Source organism: Zalophus californianus, chromosome 11 (assembly GCF_009762305.2).
Source record: "Zalophus californianus isolate mZalCal1 chromosome 11, mZalCal1.pri.v2, whole genome shotgun sequence".
Lineage (NCBI taxonomy): Eukaryota > Metazoa > Chordata > Mammalia > Carnivora > Otariidae > Zalophus > Zalophus californianus.
The window spans coordinates 108,490,421-108,508,360 of NC_045605.1; the positions used below are offsets into that span (position 1 = coordinate 108,490,421).

At 51.7% G+C, this 17,940-nt stretch overlaps 1 protein-coding gene across 7 annotated transcripts in view; it reads right to left on the reverse strand.

The window, feature by feature from the left end:
- Positions 1 to 1,071: 1,071 nt before the first annotated feature.
- Positions 1,072 to 17,940, reverse strand: part of CHKA (choline kinase alpha) — a 59,928-nt gene continuing 43,059 nt past the window's right edge. For all 7 annotated transcript variants that reach the window (XM_027578224.2, XM_027578223.2, XM_035722674.1 and 4 more), the window contains 8 exons: positions 15,624 to 15,757; positions 15,241 to 15,345; positions 14,662 to 14,720; positions 12,694 to 12,781; positions 12,122 to 12,230; positions 8,808 to 8,914; positions 7,351 to 7,432; positions 1,072 to 2,353 (listed from right to left, as the gene is read on the reverse strand). In XM_027578224.2, the coding sequence (XP_027434025.1) occupies positions 2,294 to 2,353; positions 7,351 to 7,432; positions 8,808 to 8,914; positions 12,122 to 12,230; positions 12,694 to 12,781; positions 14,662 to 14,720; positions 15,241 to 15,345; positions 15,624 to 15,757 (744 nt within the window). In that variant the 3' untranslated portion in view covers positions 1,072 to 2,293. The remainder of the gene's footprint in view (positions 2,354 to 7,350; positions 7,433 to 8,807; positions 8,915 to 12,121; positions 12,231 to 12,693; positions 12,782 to 14,661; positions 14,721 to 15,240; positions 15,346 to 15,623; positions 15,758 to 17,940) is intronic.

Consider the following 17,940-nt stretch of genomic DNA (forward strand, 5'->3'; position numbering starts at 1 on the left):
CTGGTGCTGGCCCCACCCCAGGCACTCAGGATGGTCTGAGGCAGGGAGCAGCCCGGGACGCCAGAGCCTGACCAAGAAGCGGGGAGAGGGGGACGGACACACACACCCCCCAGCAAGGGGAGGCTGTCCGAGGGGGATGGATGGAGAGAGAGAGAGAGAGAGAGAGAGAGAGAGAGAGACACACACACACACACACACACAGAGAGAGAGAGAGAGAGAGAGAGAGAGAGAGAGAGAGAGAGAGAGAGAGAGAGAGAGAGAGAGAGAGGGCAGAGGCTGTCCGAGCGGCAGAGCAGCTGTCTGGGGCCCGGAGGGTCAGGAAAAGGACTGAGCTGGACTCGAGGTCCTGCGGCCCCTTCGGGGGAGGCTACCGTCTCTCCCACCCCTCCCTGGGTGACCAGTCCTGCTCGCCGAGGCCCTCCTTCCACTGGTGGGGTGGAGAGGAGCACTGTGCATGTCTTTCTGGCCTGGATCCCACCACCGGCTGGGGGGTGGTGCCAGTGCTTCTCAGAGGCCTCCCTTTCTTGGGCTGAGGAGCTGCAAAGTGGCTCTTCCGGCAGGAGGCCCCAGGAACAAAGGCGGCTTTGAGGCCAGAGATGCCCTGGGCATGGCAAGCCGGGTGGCCTGGCTCTATCACTGGGGCTGTCATCTGGCCAGCTGCCGGGGGGGCGCGGAGCCCGGCCCCCAGGGCCAGGGCTGCCCTGCTCAGGACCTCCAGATGCTGCAGGGAGGGTGGGGCCAGCAGGGCCAGGGAAGGGGTGGGGGGAGCATCGCTCTGGGGGACACCTTACAAAGGAGCGCAGTATCATCTATTGCTCAGTTTTACTGCTTGGATCCCAGAACACATTCACCTGGCTAAACTTTTAAATGTCTGGAAGAGTGAATAGTGGAAAATCTCTCTCCTACTTTGACCGTTAAGTTTCCTGCAGCACATCCCATTGCTCCTAGTTTCTTCTATATCCTTCCAGAGGTCTCTGCGGGGGTGGGTGTGGGGTTGGAGAGCTGGGAGGACCCGCCAGGAGCCCTCCATAGGCAAAACCAGGTAACAGGAGCCCTGCCTGAGTTTTAGGACACACCAAAGATGACAGTGAGGGTTTTATGTTTTTATTGTTTGTATAGTACAATCTCCCGTAGCAGAAATGTATGCACAAAAAGCAATTCAAATAAGAGTTCAGAGTAAAAAAAAAAAAAAAAACTTTATCCCAAAGGACATTTACTATATATAAGGGTTTCACAGCTCTAGTGTATCCATGCCCCCACATTCCACATACAGGCTGCTCTTTCCCACCAGAACCACTCCGTCAGGGACACCGGGGGCAGGGAGGGCAGGGGGAGCCGGCCCAGAGCCCAGGCCACCCTCTCCCCACTGGGTGCACCAGGGCCCCGGCGGCGGGCGCGGCAGCAGGATGATGCCCAGGGCCACCAGCCCTGTCACAGAATCCACAACCCGGGGCTGAGCAGAGGTGGAGGAGAACAGGCCGTGGAGAGCAGGGCAAAGCCTGCTTTCTGGGGGGGAGGGCAGGCGGGAGGCAAGTGTGTCCGCAGGTGCCTGCCCACCAAGGCTGGGGTTAGTAGGGCACATTCAGTGGAGGAGGAGGCAGGGCAGAGGCCACAGACAGACGGGGGAGATGCATCTGTGGGACAAAATATGTACAACAGGTCCGGAGGAGCTACATTCATCGAACGGAGACAACAGCCCACCCCCCCGCACGGGCGTCTGCTGCCTCGAGCATCCGCCGTGTGGACCAGAAGGGTGAGGGAGCAGCTTCCGGGCACTCGCGGTCGGTCAGGCCGCAGAGCAACGTCACAGTCTGTCCCTCCTCACTCGCCGCCCTCAGGAGCCGGCGGCATCTACACACACTGTCACCACCGAAGGCCTGGTCACAGTGTTCCCCAGCACATGAATTCAAGTCCTTGAAAAATCAACATTAACCGAAAAAAAGTACCCGCAGAAACACTGTTTACTCGTGCTGTCTGCCGTATCTGACTGCAAACTTCAGGGCCCACATAGAAAATGCCTTCTCTAGACTCAAAGGATTCTGAGATTGCACTATTGCGCTATTGTACTATGTTTCTGCTTCCTGATCTCACTGCAGAGTCCTAGTGAAATCGTAAACAAGATAGGATATAAATGTTACTCAATTTTAATACAGTCTTTCGTATCATACACATCTGTGTTCGGCAGCGAGCCATCCAAGCCTTGCCGCAGGGACAGCCGTCGGAGCGCGGAGGGCCCTGCTGGCCCGGCCGCCACCACACAGTCCAGGGATGAAGTGGATGGCGCCTCACACACTCACACCCCGAGCTTCCTCTTCTGGTCGAAATAGGCATCGAACCTTGCTTGGGCATAGTCCTAGGAGACACAAGAAAGCAGCCTCACCAAGGACTCCCGCCCAAGGCCGCCCATGTCCCACCCAGGCCCGCGTGCCGGCCACCACCAAGGGCACAGAACAGAGTGGTTCTGGCTGCCGCAGGGCCGTCCAGGAGCCCAGACACCTTGCTTAGGCACCTTGGCCAACCCCGCGCGGCAACCCGGGTGGGCTTTCCATCTACGTATCTGGCGCTGCCCTGGTTCACCCTCTTGTTTACCCTGAAGGCTGCAGGCCACGGACTCCCAACGCAGGCTCCTCTCTCAAAGCAGAAGATTCCTGGGGCTGAGTCAGCAAGTGGGAGAGCAAAGGTGCGAGAAAAAAGGTACCCCAATTTTCTGGGATCACCCACAGCAGGATGACTGCACGGGGCATGAGAGGGACGGCAGAAACCCTGGTCCTGAGTCCTGTCCGCCAGCACAACCTCTGAAGCACCCATTCCGAATGGAAAAGTCGCTGCTGCAAACTCACTGTCAGGGTGTGACTTGTGTACCACAAAAATGAACCCCTTCACACACACAGTTGGTTTTCACAAATGCGCCCATCGAGTCCAGCACCGGCACCACAGTCCTGCTGGAGAACATTCTGACACGCTCAAGCTTCCATGGGCCCCGCCCTGACACCTGGCCACAGGCAGCCTCTGAACCGATTTCCATCACCAAGGATTGCCATAGAAAGCTATTCCATAAATGGAGTCACCCAGTGTGTCCCCTTCCACGTCTGCCTTGTTTCACTCAGCATACGTTCCTGGGATTCCTCCACGCTGTAGTGTGCGTCTGGGGTTCGTTCCTGTTTCCTGTGGAGTAAGTACTTGTCTATTATACGGATCTAACCCACTACAAATATCCATTCACCTGACTGGCAGGCAGGCGGCTTCCAGTTCGGGGCTATTAAACATAAGCTGCGATGAGCATCTGAGTGCCGGTCGTGGTGTGGAAATAGGCGTTCATTTCTTCGGATCAATACCAAAGTAGGAGGTTGCCGGGCCTTCCGCTACATGTGCTATCAGACCGTTTTCCAGGCTGGTTAGACCTTCTACCTTTCCCCTCAGCAACGCATGCGAGGGCCAGCTGCTCCGAGTGCTTGCTCACACTTGGTACTGTCGCTGGTAGCTTTAGCATCATCAGGAGTGTGTGGGGTATCTCACTGGGGGTTTAATTTGCATTTCGTGTATTACATTAAGCAGACAAAGAGACGTCTACTGGCCATTTCTATATCTTCTGTGACCATTTCTTTATCTTCTGTGACGTGTCCGAATCTTCTGTTTATAAAGTAGCTCATTTAGTTTCTTGCTACATTGCAAGCTCTTTATGTATCCTAAATACAAGTCCTTGTCAGACAGAGATCAGCGACATTTTCTCCAAGTCTGTGCTTGCCTTTTTATTTTCTTAATGGTGTCATTCAAAGAGCACAAGTTTTTCACTTTGATTAAGCCCAACTTACCGTATCTCTTCTCTTTTATGGTCAGTGCTTCACGTAACCCAAGAAATCTCTGCTGTGATCACAAAGCTTTTCTCCCTTTGTTTTCCAGATGCTTTTACACTTGGGTCTGTTACCTGTTTTTAGTTAATGCATGTGTGTGGCAGGAGATCAAGGTTCATTATTTTTCCCATATGGCTACTCAGTTGTTCCTGCATCGGTTTTGAAAATCTGACCCCTTCCCCAGTGAATTACTGTGGCCCTTCTGTTGAGTATCAGTTGACTGTATGTGTGTGTTTCTGGGCACTGGGCTCTGCTCCATTTGCCGGATGTCTATCTTTACACCAATACCACACTGTCTTGATACGTCTTGAAATCAGGCAGAATCAATCTTCCAACACTGTTAGCTTTAGTTTCACATTTTAGAAATACCCGTTTCTGCCAAAAAGCCTGTGAGGGTTTTGACTGGGATCACAGACTCTGGAAATCAGTTTGGGGAGAAGAGACTCCTAATACGGAGTCTTCTGAAGCCATAAACGTGGTCTTGCTGTCCATTTGCTTAGCTTCTTGTAGCCATGTTTTAGAGCTTTCAGTGTGAAGATCATGCACATATTTTAAAAATCTCATCCCTAAGTATTTCATGTTTTTATACCATTGTAAATACAACGAAATTTCATTTGGAACAGTTTCTACCACGTAGACTACAGATGGTTATTGTGCACTGCCCTTGTATCCTGTGACCTCCGTAAACTCACGCCACAGCTCAAATAGCATTTCTGTTGGTTCTTTCCTATTTGCTCATGTACCTGATCACGTCACCTACAATAAAAAAGGCAGTTTTTCTTCTTCCTTTCCAGTATTTTTGCATTTCCTCTCTTTTCCCAGCCTTACTATGCTGGCTGGGTGCTCTGGTGGGCAGGAGCGCTCCAGCTCTCGCCAGTAATTACAACGCCAGCTATGGGTTTTCATACGTGCCCTGGGCCCGGTTAAGGAAGGACTCCTCTATTCCTACTTTGCTGAGGCTTTTTTTGTTTGTTTGTTTTAAATCATGATCATGAATGGGTACTGGATTTTGTCAAATGCTTTTCCTGCATTCACTAAGAAGATAATATGGTTTTTCTCCCTCATTCTGTTAATATGCTGAATTACGCTAACTGGTTTGTTTTTTTTAAAGATTTTATTTATTTGACAGAGAGAGCACAAGCAGAGGGAGAGAGGGAGAAGCAGGCTCCCTGCTGAGCAAGGAGCCCAATGTGGGACTCGATCCCAGCACCCTGGGATCGTGACCCGGGCCGAAGGCAGCCGCTTAACCGACTGAGCCACCCAGGCGTCCCTACACTAACTGGTTTTTAAGTGTTAAATTAACCTTGCATTCCAGAGATAAATGCCACTTGATCATATTCTTGTAGATGTCAGATTTAATTTCTGCTACTATTTTGATAATGTTCTTTCTGTCCTATTCACAAAGGGCACTGATCTGCAGTTTTCTTGAAATGTCTTTGTCTTCTCTCAGCATCAAGACAATGCTTCATCAAATGAGTCAAGAAATGTCCCCTCCACCCTTTATTCTCTAAAACTGTGCAGAATCGGTATCATTTCTTCCTTAAATGTTTGATGATATTCACCAGGACCTGCAGTTTTTTCTACAGGGAGTTTTTCTGAGTATGAATTCAATTTATTCAATAACATATGACCACTTGTTAGGTTAGTTTTTGTCATTTGTATCTTTTCCAAGAAATGTGCACATTTCATGCACACTGTCAAATCTGTTGGTGTAAAATTCTTCATAATATTCTCTTACAGCATCCACAGGAGCCGGAGTGATGTCTTCTCCTTGGTACTGATACTGGTCATGTGTGTCTTCTCTCTCTTTCTTGCTCAATATAGCCAAAAGTTTGTAAATTGTATTGAGCTTTTCAAAGAACCAACTTTTGGTTTCATTGATTTTCTCTTTTTTTTCCCATCCATTTTCTATTTCAAGGATTTCTGCTCTTAGCTTTATTTAGTTTTTTTTTTTTTTTCCTTTAAAGTAGGCTCCATGCCCAACATGGGGCTTGAACTCACGACCCCGAGATCAAAAGTCGTGTGTTCCACTGACTGAGCCAGCCAGGTGCCCCTCTTTTATCTAGTTCTATTGACTTTGGGCTTAGGTTGGTTTTTCTCTCTCTAGCTTCTTAAGGTAGAAGCTTCAGTCACTGATTTAAGAACTTTCTTATCTAATACAAATGTATAACCTTCAAAGCCCCAAGTTTTTAAACCCTGCTTTAACTGTATCCCACAAATTCCGACATATTGTGTTTTCATTATAATTTGTTCAAAATAGTTTCTAATTGTCTAGTTCATTTCTTCTTTGATCCAGGGTTGATTTAGGTGTACTATTTCATTCCCAAATAATTAAGAATTTTCAAGATTTTGTTGCTGTTGATTTCCTATTAAATTCCACCATGGTCAGAGAACATACTCTGTATTTCAATTCCTTTCAACTTGAGACCTGTTTCCTAATGCCCAGCATACGGTCTATCTTGACGAATGTGCCATACTCACTGGGCAAGGATGTACATTCGGCAGCTGGGCATTCAGTGACGTCAGGCTGGGTGACAGTGCTGTCCCCTCCTCTGTCCCTCCCGCTGTGCTTCTGGCTCTGCCTCTCTGCTCAATTTTCTCAGGTTCTGCTTTATGTCTTTTGAAGCAAGATAGGAGGTAGGATGCCGCCTCGCCCTCACCCCTGCCCTACACATTTAGGATTTTTTTTAATGTCTTCTGGATTAACTGATCCCTTTATTATTATGAAATTGTTCCTTACTTTGGTAATATTTTTTGATGTGTACTTTGTCTTAATTTCATTTGACCATGGCTCTAAATCTGCTTTAAAATTCCTTATTCCCCCTTCTTTTGCCTAACAGTAGCTGTGCGTTACCAAACCTCCTACCTGGAAGCAGAAATCACCCGAACACAGGACTGGGAGGATGAAATGAACTCGTCATTCCCTCCACCTTCCTAAAGCATGGCACTCACTCCAGACTTTGTGAGCCCCCACCAACACTCATTACGGGGCAGCAGAGGGCTGGACTCCCAGTTTAAAACTATGTCAAGGACAGTTCCTAAGGTTGGAAGAAAATGACAGCCTGGCTTGTCGACCTTGCCTGCAACAAACAGGACGGCTCATTCAGTCAGCACCAGCTGCGCACTCGATGTGGGGCGCTGTGGGCTGGAGAATGGAGCCACAACCGCAGGAGGAAACGCGTCAGGGCGCTCCTTCACTTGCGGTCCCTTGTGTCAGAGAGGACTGAGGTCAAGGGCTAGACCACTAGGGTCTGATTTCTACATCCCCCACCAGAGCCACAGGGCCAGACAGCACCTCTCTGAAGCAGGGAAGGTGGGCCTGCTGCCCCGCAAGTGAGGCCACCTCCAAAGGCAGACGCGGAGCCAGTCCAAGTGGGCTCATTGTGCAGCGACATAGGTAGCCTTCTGCGAAGAACGGAGATTCCCCACCAAGCAAGAACAAACATGATGAACAGTTTTCTTTCTGGGAATAGAAGAGAAAACCACCCCCAGAACATACCATGTATCCAAATTCAATGGATGAAATCTTGGCCTGCACAATGGACCAAAGTCCCCAGAAGAAATGGGATGCAAGGGCAAACCTGTAATTACAAAAGCAGGAGATGCACGTGAGATGTGTGGCGCCGGCCACAGGCCAGGGGTGGGATTTTCTGCTGGCGGGCCCTGTAACTCCTCGAGGTGCAAACCCAGTCAGCCCTGGCCCACCCAACAGGATTCTATTCCACAGGGACCGGGAACAGGGTGGGGGCACCGCAGCTGGCCTCTCCCACCTCTGGCTGGGGGCAGGTGGGTGTGCAGTGTGGACGTGCCCAGCTACAGTCCCGTGACTCACACGGAGGCCTCGGGGGCCACACAAGGCCGCACACGGGCTATGCTGGGAAAGAAACACTCTATGCTACACGTGTGAGGCGTGGCATCAGCAACCCTTAGCAAGCGTTATGCAGGGAGAGGAGGAACGTGCAGGCCTCTGGATGACTCACTGGCTTTCCCAGGAGGTAGGATGCCGCCTCGCCCTCACCCCTGCCCTCCCAAAGCAGTGAAACGGAGCAGAGGAGAGCGTGGTGGTGGCCCTCTCTAAGCCACACCATGGCCCCCGTCGCCGCAAACCGAAGCTCCCCTCACAACAGTGCCTGTGGGCTTCACTGAATGCTTCAGTGTCCTCCTCAAACCCGACTGTTTTCCTTGTGGTCCCTGACCCACTACATGTCCCTTGGGGTACCCTTTCTGTCGGGCTCTCCTCCATTTTTCTATTTCCATCCATTCTAGAACCAGAGAGGGAAGATCTATGTATCAGGGGGAGCCCCGGGACAGCAAGGGTGGCTGCAGGCCCAGCAACAACGGTGTGGACACTTCAGGAAGAGGTGATCTGTGGTAAGTGGGCCGGGCAGGACAAGTGGGCCAAAGTCACTTAAACATTTTTACCAAAGAATCTTCTAAGAGAGCTCAAAGAATGGGAGTAACTCAGGTCTCTTGACTACAGAGATGAGTGTGTGTGATAAACAGGGGTCTAGACTTTCACGAAATCTGGAAGTTTCTCAGCCCTGCTTTGAGAGCTACTGAAGAAACAGTTTAAAAGCAAGACTCAGAACCAACACTTACAATTTGTAATCAGTTTTTATAAGAAACACATCACTGGATGGTGCCCACCACTCCACTAGCATCAAGCGGCAAAAGTGTACAGGGCCTAGGCGGCACAGCCTCGTACAGCTGAGTCCTATATGTGGCTTACAGCGTGGAGCGCCATCCACGCGCCCTGACCCTGTACATCGACCCTGCTCTCCACACCTGCTGGGTGCTGAAATCTGGAGAGGTACCACATGCTCAGTTTTTGACAAAATACAAGTCCCAGAAATGTATGGGTATAAAGAAGCTCCTAAAATCATGATTGCAAGTCGGCACCCCAATTATATTCTATAAACGGACGACTATTTTATAAATTAACAACAAAAAAATTACCTATTGACTTCAAGCAACATTTCTTCTTCTATAATGGACTTTTCTTCATTACTGAGGTTTTCAAATTCATTATGGAATGCAGCCAAGTAATTGGAAATAAAGTGGAGCTTTAAAGAAAAGTAATCACATTAGAGTCAGTGACGGTGAGACGAACGGTGTCAACAGCTGTCCGGAAGCACGGCACACCCGGAGGACACCCGCACGGCCGGGGGAGCCTGGAGGAAGCTCACCGGTGCGGCAGTGATCTCCGGCTTCCTGGCAGAACCCTACCGCACTCGATGCTGCACTATCGGCAGGACAAGCACAGTAAACCACTACTACTTCTGGACAAAATCACCGAGGAGGAATCTACTCCACACCCATGTTTCCCACGGCCTGGTCGCAAAGCAGGGTAAGCCTACATCACACGTCCCCACACATGGGCTGGCATTCTGCACAGGCGCCTGGGAGCCCGAGGTCGTTGGCAGAGGCTTGGGCAGAGCGGGAGCCGACCGGACCAGGCAAAGGGGCCTTCCACCTCCGAGCTGCTGTGGTGATGCCTTTATGTCCATAAATCGGCAAGATCTAATTCTGGTCTGGAGAAGAGGTTCTACCAGGTCCCACGTGTAGTCTGCCCATGCATCAGGATTTAGGAGACCCCGTTCTTCAGTACCTCACACTATACCTAACGGTACCAGAACAGAGCAAACCACCACTCACCTTCTTTTATAAATAAGGAAACAGCAGGCAGTTGCTCTACCCAAAAGAACGCCATTAACTGATCACCTAGTTGGAATGCCAACACCGCCCCTCCACCACCTCGCCTATCTGCCTTCTCCCAGGTGGCTTTCACACTCGGCACCCCCTCCCACCAGAAAGCAGCGTTCCAGTTCGAGCGCCGTCCTAGCAGGGCGTTCTAGAAGGAGTAACCCTGGCACAGGTAAGGGGATGGCTCATGCCTAGTAAATTCTATGTAGCGGGCACCGTCCTGAGCCTTTGTTTCTTTGTTTCTTTTTTTTTTTTTTTTAAGATTTTATTTATTCATTTGAGAGAGAGAATGAGACATAGCACGAGAGGGAAGAGGGTCAGAGGGAGAAGCAGACTCCCCGCTGAGCAGGGAGCCCGATGTGGGACTCGATCCTGGGACTCCAGGATCGTGACCTGAGCCGAAGGCAGTCGCCCAACCAACTGAGCCACCCAGGCGCCCCTGAGCCTTTGTTTCTGCACACAAGGAAACTGAAGCACAGAGTCAGCAGGTGACAGTGAACAGTGGCAGATCTGGGTTCAAATCCACACACGGTTTTTAAAACACACGCTTGAACAGCCACACGAGATGAGTTAATTTCTGGGAGATAATAAATGCTTGAATAGGCCAATGAAGACAGAAAATTTGAATAGATCGATACCTAAGAGATAGTAACTAATGACCTTCCCTCCCCAAAAGTTCTAGGCCCACACTTTCTTACAAAGTCTACCAAAATTTTCAAAGAACATCTCATATAAATTTGTTCCAGAAAATTACAAAGGGACACCAAACTCATTAGACTAGCATAATTTTTATTCCAAAACCAGGTATGGATAAACAATTTTTAAATGACCGTTAAAAGCCCGTTTCACATACGTGCACAGACGTCAAACTCCTAAATAAGAGACTAACTGGACCCAGCAGAGCGTTCCAAAATAACACACCTCATTCAAATGGTTTATTTTAGGAATTCCAAGACGGTTTAACATTTTAAAACATCTCATTAGACTAAAGAAAGAAAAGCATGAGATTACCTACTAGGTGCAGAAAGGGTAGCTAATGAAGACTAACACCTCTATGTGACTTTTAAAACTGCTCAGAAAATTGAAAAGGAACCTCCTTCATTTCCGTGGCTGTGTGGTGCAGCCAGTCACACAGCTCTGCCGTCCATCGCCACCCACCACGCCGGAACCTGCCTTCTCGCCGGCAGAAAGCCGCCCTCTTCCTGGCTGGAGAGTTGGCACCTCTGGAGCTGCCCAGTTTTTACGAAGTCTTTTACAAAGACTGCTGCTGTGTTCCTTCCCCCCCAACACCCTTCCTCCTCACACAGCATGACCTCGAGGCCCAGAATCAGCCTGGCCGCTCTGCTTGGGACGTACTCAAGCTCGTCACAGTCAGCCTTCCCGCACGGCAGGAAGAGGGCAATGGGGTTTTGGTCCCACAGCAAGTCAACATTTGAATGGGGGCCCCTGGCGTGTGGGCCATCTGCTGAAGACACAATCACCGTGCCTGGCACAGGTGAGTGCCCAAGAGACCTCTCCTGAGGGAAATACAGCAGCAACCGACCGCATCCCGATCCTCATGCTGCCCTGACCGCTCTGAAAAGCGGCTGAGCCAGCAGGGCTCCATGGAAATGGCTATCCCGTAGCAGGGGTTGCGAAGGGGGGTGGGCTGCTGCCCTGCACAGGCTCGGGGGACCCTCTCCCCAGCCCGGCGTGCTTCCACATCGCTGCCCACTCACCCTCAACCCACGGCTCCAACGGTGGGCTGAGGGATGGAGTAGGGGCTCCCAAGGAGGAATTCCCCACAGGGTGATTCTTTTTTGTTTTTTAATTTTATTTATTTGAGAGAGAGCACAGGCAGGGTGAGGAGCAGCAGCAGGAGAGGGAGAAGCAGGCTCCCCGCTAAGCAGGGAGCCCGACGCGGGGCTCGATCCCAGGACACCCAGGGGGTGATTCTTCACACAGCCGCCCCCTCCCCCCTCAGGACAGGAAAGGGAACTGTAATAGCACAGCAGCTACCAAGTCACGGTGCCCAAAGGCTACTTCTGTCTGCACAGAGTGAAACACACACAGGGAACACCATGATCCCCACAAAGAAGGCCAGGAGGCAGGTCAGAGGCTGGACTTTTTGGAAAAAAACTAGAAGGAGCTACAAAAGAGACTGTGTTCTCTAACTGAATGAATACAGGTTATCTCTGGCACGGGGATTAAAATGTCAGGTTTGTGTCCTGACACAAAATAACATTTTAGAGCAAAAGGGTTTGCTTAACCATTCTGCGATATGAAAAGGGTGTCGTTAGGGGCGCCTGGGTGGCTGAGTCGGTTAAGCATCTGCCTTCGGCTCAGGTCATGATCTCAGGGCTCTGAAATCGAGCCCCACGTCAGGCTCCCTGCTCAGCGGAGAGCCTGCTTCTCCCTCTCCCCACTGCTTGTGCTCTCTCTTGCAATCTCTCTCTCTCTCAAATAAAATCTTTAAAAATAAAAGGGGGGGGCGTGTCCTTAAAAACGAAGATGCAATCAATTCTAACTGCATAAAATGGACTCCTGCAGTTTAGCTACTATCAAGTCTACACACAGCCGTCTCCTACCTGTTGTTTCTTGGTGGGGTACTTCAGGATGTTCGCTCTGAAGAAAGGGTACTTTGCATAGTTATAGTCGTACATCCATTCACAGAAATGATTCCCAATGTCGAATCCCCTGAAAAAGAGGTAAGAGCTGCAGAGAAGGGGGCAAGCTGCCACACCCTGAGGTTCCCTGGTCAGAGAAGGGAAAAGGCCGAGTCATGAGCATCCCTCCCAGCAACAACTGTCCTTCCTGAGGTCCCCCCCAAGGACGACTGCCTCAGGGACAGGAAGAGCCAACAGGGCAGTTACCAGAACCAGAGCTGACTGATGCTACAAAAAGCGCCACCCGACCCACCACACAGGGGCAGTTGTTCAAGAACATTCTCTTGCACTCAGTACTCTGATCTCTGAAGTCAGCAAAACATCAAATTCTGAGTTCTGATCACTCACACTGCTGCCCCCCCCCCCCCCCCCCCCCCCCCAGCGAGGAACAGGCCCGGGCTGCTTCCTGCATGGCTGCAGGCTGCTGGGACAGTACGCTAGCTCCCAGGGTCCCGTGGCATGGCTCCCCAATTCCTCCTGTAGCTGTTTCATACCTGTAATTATAACTGCTGTATTCGAAGTCAATGAGCATCAGTCTCTGCTTTTCGGAATTCTCTCTGCCCTCCAGCATTAAGATATTACCTGCAAAAAGGTTTAGATGACATGCCATTTACTATGGCTGTGTTGCATAGTCGAAGGCACAAGTCCTTGAACAGAAGGGCCAGGAGTGGTTCTGATCCTGTCAGGGAACCCCAACCATGCAGTGAATGAGCACAGGCCGTGGAGTGCCGGGAGCAGCACCGCCCCCCGAGGCCCAGCCCTCGGCAGAAGGCCCTGGGCCACACTGACAGCCCGAGAGTAACACGGCCCCATGCTCACCCGGGAACAAGAATGGCTCTCCCTTAGCTTGTTGGGGCAGCACTCCCCAGACTTTTCACACACGGGTACAAAGGAAAATGCTTGACTGGCATGGTGGAGTTCTAGCCGACCCAACCTCCCCAGCAGCTAGGAAGCTGTGTCCTGCTGTCCTCCCTGATGAGGACACCACGGGTGTGCTCAGCCGCCACCAGGCTCTGTGGACCCTACTTGGCCCCGATGCTTTGCCTCGTTTGGTTCTCCAAGGAGACCACAGGCAGCGTTCCTTCCACCATATTTCCTGTATGGCTGAATTCTGGGCCCGAAGTGAACTGGCGGCCAGCCTGGCTCTTCAGGCATCCGTTCCAAGACCTCCCACAGGTGACACAATGTCCAGCATCGGTCACTACCAGGCTGGCAGGTGAGCACTGGTGAGCCAGGCTTTGCTAGTCTTTTGGCCACGCTCTCTCCAGGGTTTCTGCAGGAGGTGCTCTTTCTAGGCTTTTCAGCACACAAAATCCGTTTCCAGGGGACATTAAAAGGAGACGCTCAGAGCAGCAGAACAAAACAAATGTACAACCCCCACCTCCTCTAGCCTTTCACTGGCCAGCAGGCCCCCCTCAGACCCAGCTGGTGACATCTGCGCAGCTGACTACTGCCCGCTAACACAGTCTGCACCCTGCTCGACTTGCCCGACAATGATCAGCTAATTAATAAACTATCACCCTAATGTCTGATTGATGACTGGTCTTCAACAGGGACTATTGTCAAAATTAAAAACAAACTGCTGAGCCTGGCAAAGGGCCCGAGGGTGGATGTGAGCCAGCCGTGATGGAAAGGACAGGGACAGCAAGGCAAAGCCTCACCAAAGCCCGGCCCCACTGCGGCACCAGCGGGAGCTGCCCAGCTAGATGCGGCCTCCGTCTGAAGTCACACGGAGGGGTACCCGGCATCGTACTTTATGAAAGGCAGAGAAACCCAAGGACAGCAGATGGCCTCGATGAGCTGTGAGCTGTGGCCAGGGCAAGACCCCCAGGACAGAGCGGGGCGGTCACCTCTTACTGCGTTTTCAGATTATCAAAGGTGCGTGTTCACCAGAGTTAAACACTGAACAAACATGTGACTTAGAAGGTTTCGGTCCTTTATCCAAACTCCCAGTTTAGTGAATGTTCTCATTTTTTCTTCCATGAATATATTTTTTACAAAAATGGGAAGACACCCCATGTGTTTTTCTTTTTATTTTGAAGATTTTATTTATTTGACAGAGAGAGAGACAGCGAGAGAGGGAACACAAGCAGGGGGAGTGGGAGAGGGAGAAGCAGGCTTCCCGCCGAGCAGGGAGCCTGATTCGGGGCTCTATCCCAGGACCCTGGGATCATGACCTGGGCTTAACGACTGAGCCACCCAGGCGCCCCACCCCATGTGTTTTTCTAAAACTCGCTTTTTTCCCTCTTTCCCTCCAGGAAAGATCCTGGAGATCTTTCTGTTGGTCTGCATAAAAACGACCTCATTCTTTTTCATAGTCGTACAATACTCCACTGTGTGCCCATCCCATTATTTCACGCAAGTACTGCCCTCTGCACGGATACCTAGCATTCGTCACACACGCTGGAGGCCGCTAAGGAGACACGCACGCCCAGCCTCACGTAACAGGCAGCGATTCTTACCTTCCTGACAGTCATTATGACAAAACACAACCGGAGAGGGGGTGGATTCAAGCAGCGACCTGCAAAGGGAATCACACCGCAGGTCAGATGCCTCGGCGTGCCCGGGACGGGACCGGTGCTTGGCACTGCCATGCAGCCTCCCTGCAGCGCTGGCCCCGGGAGCTCCGGGGGCGCAACCCGGAGCTCCACGCCAGCCCCGCGCGCAGCCCCTCTTCCCCGGGCGGGCCCTCCCGGCCCAGAGCACGACCCTCCTCCTCAGTCTGCTCTGGCCCTGGTTTCCGTCACACCTCTGATCACCACCCGGCGTCATGGGACGCGTTTGCTTGTCTCCGTCTCTCCTAATAAGACACAAGCGCCTCGAAGGCCGTCCTGGCCCCCGTGTCCTCGGCGCCGCTCACACCCGTGAGTGACGAGAACTGTGCCTTCTCGCGCTCGGGGTGAGTGCGCCCCCGGGGACCGCGCGGCGCCCCTACTTGCAGGCCGGAGCTCGGGCTGAACGATTTCCCCCACCTGCCCCTGTCGCTTCTGTTTCGTGTTTTGTTTCAGAAAAACCCGACTGCGCTCGCGATGGCTCCTCACCTCAGGTACTCCAGCTCCAGGGGCAGGTTGTAGTGGAGGAGACGGTGAAGCTGCTTCACCCGCGGCTCCCCGGCAAACTTAATCCTCAGCACCTGGTTCAGGTATCTGGCAGAAAAAGGGAGAACAAAATTCACTGCTCGGTTCACCGCGGCTCCCGGGCAGGGCTCCTGTCAAGTATAATCACGAGAGGGCAGTGGGAAGCCTACGGCCCGGGACACAGCCCGGGGCTCCAGGCTCTTGAGAAAGCTCGTCCCCTGCCCGCCCACCCGCTCGGCAGAGCAGAGGAAGACCTCCGGCCACCACGGCAAACGAGTACTCACTCTGCGCCTCTGGTAGCCGCTAACAGAAAATGGAGTTAAGAGCCAAGCGGTTTGACCACTTACTTTTCCATTGTTCCAAAAAGCCATTTTGGTTCCTTATTGAATGGCATTTTCATACCATGAAATGTGGCCATTTTCTCAGCTATTTCTGCAGAAATATCTGGCAAACTTAATTCTTCAGTGTCTAAGCGCCGGCTCTGGAATGAACAAGGGGGTCAGAAAACAGCATTTCTCCGGGGAGCCTGGAGGGTCAGGGGTGCGATCTCACCAGGCTAAGACCCAGCAGCCAGTCTGCCTCAGCTGGCGCACGAAACTCCCTGTGGAACACGCCCCGCGGACAGTGACCCGGCGACTGCTGGGGCATTTCTCAGCAAGCGGGGGGGCCTCCGCCACAGGCCAATTTTATTTCGAACTCTTTTAACCATGAGAAGGTCCTCCTCACATACAAGCATTTAGGCGGACTCCCCCTCTCTTCTCTGCACCCTCACCACAGGACGCCCTCCTCCCCGCTAAAAGCTCCGAGTCTCAGGGTTGTTGCACAAGGCAATGTCCAACTCCTTCAGCGGCTCGGACACTCCGGCCTGACCCATCGCAGCCAAGAGATGGTGCTCAGCACAGGTCCTCCTGAGAAGCAGGGCCAGGAGTTCAGGATGAGCCACACTCCGCCTCATCCACGGTGGCGCCTGCGGCACCCCGCCTAGCACAGAGCAGGCTCTCAGAGCGCACAGCTGAACGAAGAACCAGAGGGGCCCAGCCCCCACCGCTGCGTTTGCCCAGCTCCTCCTCCCGAGGAAATCACAATCAACTAAGACCAGTCTGTCTTTTCCACATGCCCTGCTCCCCTACAGAAGCCCAAAGAGGCATGCCTCTGAAAATCCTGAGTGCCACAGCCATGGTGTTCCTCCAAGTTAGAGAAAACCAGCTCAAATTCTGGCTTTAATCCTCATTTCAAAGTCACATGGCCAAAGGCATGCTACTCAGACCTCTGTGTCTGACTTTCCGATTTCTATAAAATGAGAAGCATGACATGGAGTCCCTGCGGGGCTGCTCTGACCTACAGCAGACAAGGCAGGCAAGGGCCCTGGGCTGGCACCCAGCCAGGAGGTCTCGACAAATGGCGGGAGCCTGATGATGAGAGCTCAGAGCTTTCTGGAAGCAGCAGGCTCAACCGCGTCCTCCTCCACCTGGGAATCCTCCAAGTTATCAAGCGATCGGGCCAAGGTTAAGGACAAGGGACTCAGCTCCTAGTGGCAGCTCACTCAGCTTTCACATGGCTTTGTTAAAAAAATGCCATAAGTTACTTTGTTTGGCATTGTGGAAAGTCAGGCTAACCATGCTCAAAGATGAACATATTTCGGAGTTCTAAGCTCCTTTCCCAGCACACGGAAACGGCAATAGGAGACTGACCCAGGGTCCGTAGCGTCACTACTCTCCTGTGCCCTCTGAAAAAATGGCTGTAGGAACCAGACGAGGTGGAATGCATCCCACTCCATGCAGCGCTCAGGGGTAAACCTGGAAATAACACGCGCTAGCAGGCTGAGCCAAATGAAATCACCATTTCTGGGGTCAAAAACAGTTGATGACTGGTAGTTTCGTGTGGTTCAACCTACTACTTTAACAGAACTTTAAAAAGTCTTCACTATATAAAACATATATAAAAGAGGACAGAATTTCAGAAGTAGAACAGTGTCAATCCCACAGATGCTACAACCCATGGATCCTGGTCCAGGGCAGGACAGTTCCATTATTCTGGGTTGTGCTCGCTGGTCCTTTACCTTCCCTAAAAAGAGAAGTTTTACCACACATGTATATTTTAAACAGTTTTGTTTGCTTTCAGTGGGCTTTATTAAAATGGTATACTGTTTGTAGTCTTCCACAATCTGGTTTTATCACTCAATAGTATGTTCTTAAGATGTCACCACTTTTAACCACAGGAAGTGTTTCAGATTTTCCATGCTTTCAGATACTTTATTATCTTATCTGATTCTCATACCAGTCGGATGTTATGGGACAGTTATAAATGAAAACCCCGCCAACTGGCCAGCGAGGTGCTGGGGCCAAGACGGAAGGTCTGCAGCGAGGGTTCAGCTGCTGGTTTCGGCACAGCCCCAGGCTGGCAGCTGCACACACGGGGCCACTGCATCAACCAGCAGAGGGCACCCCTCCTGGGACACAGGTAACAAGAAGGCTCCTACCCCTGGGCGGTGGGGATTAGACAATTAGGACCCCTTCCTCCAGCCTCCCGCTGAAAACAGGTTGAGTCCTGGCAAGCAGAGCATCCCTTCAGCCAGGGGCCCTGTGCTTAACCACTGCACAACTGTACAGGGCAAGCCTGCCCACCCAGGTGGCCACGTGAGGCAGGGCATGAGACCATTTGTGA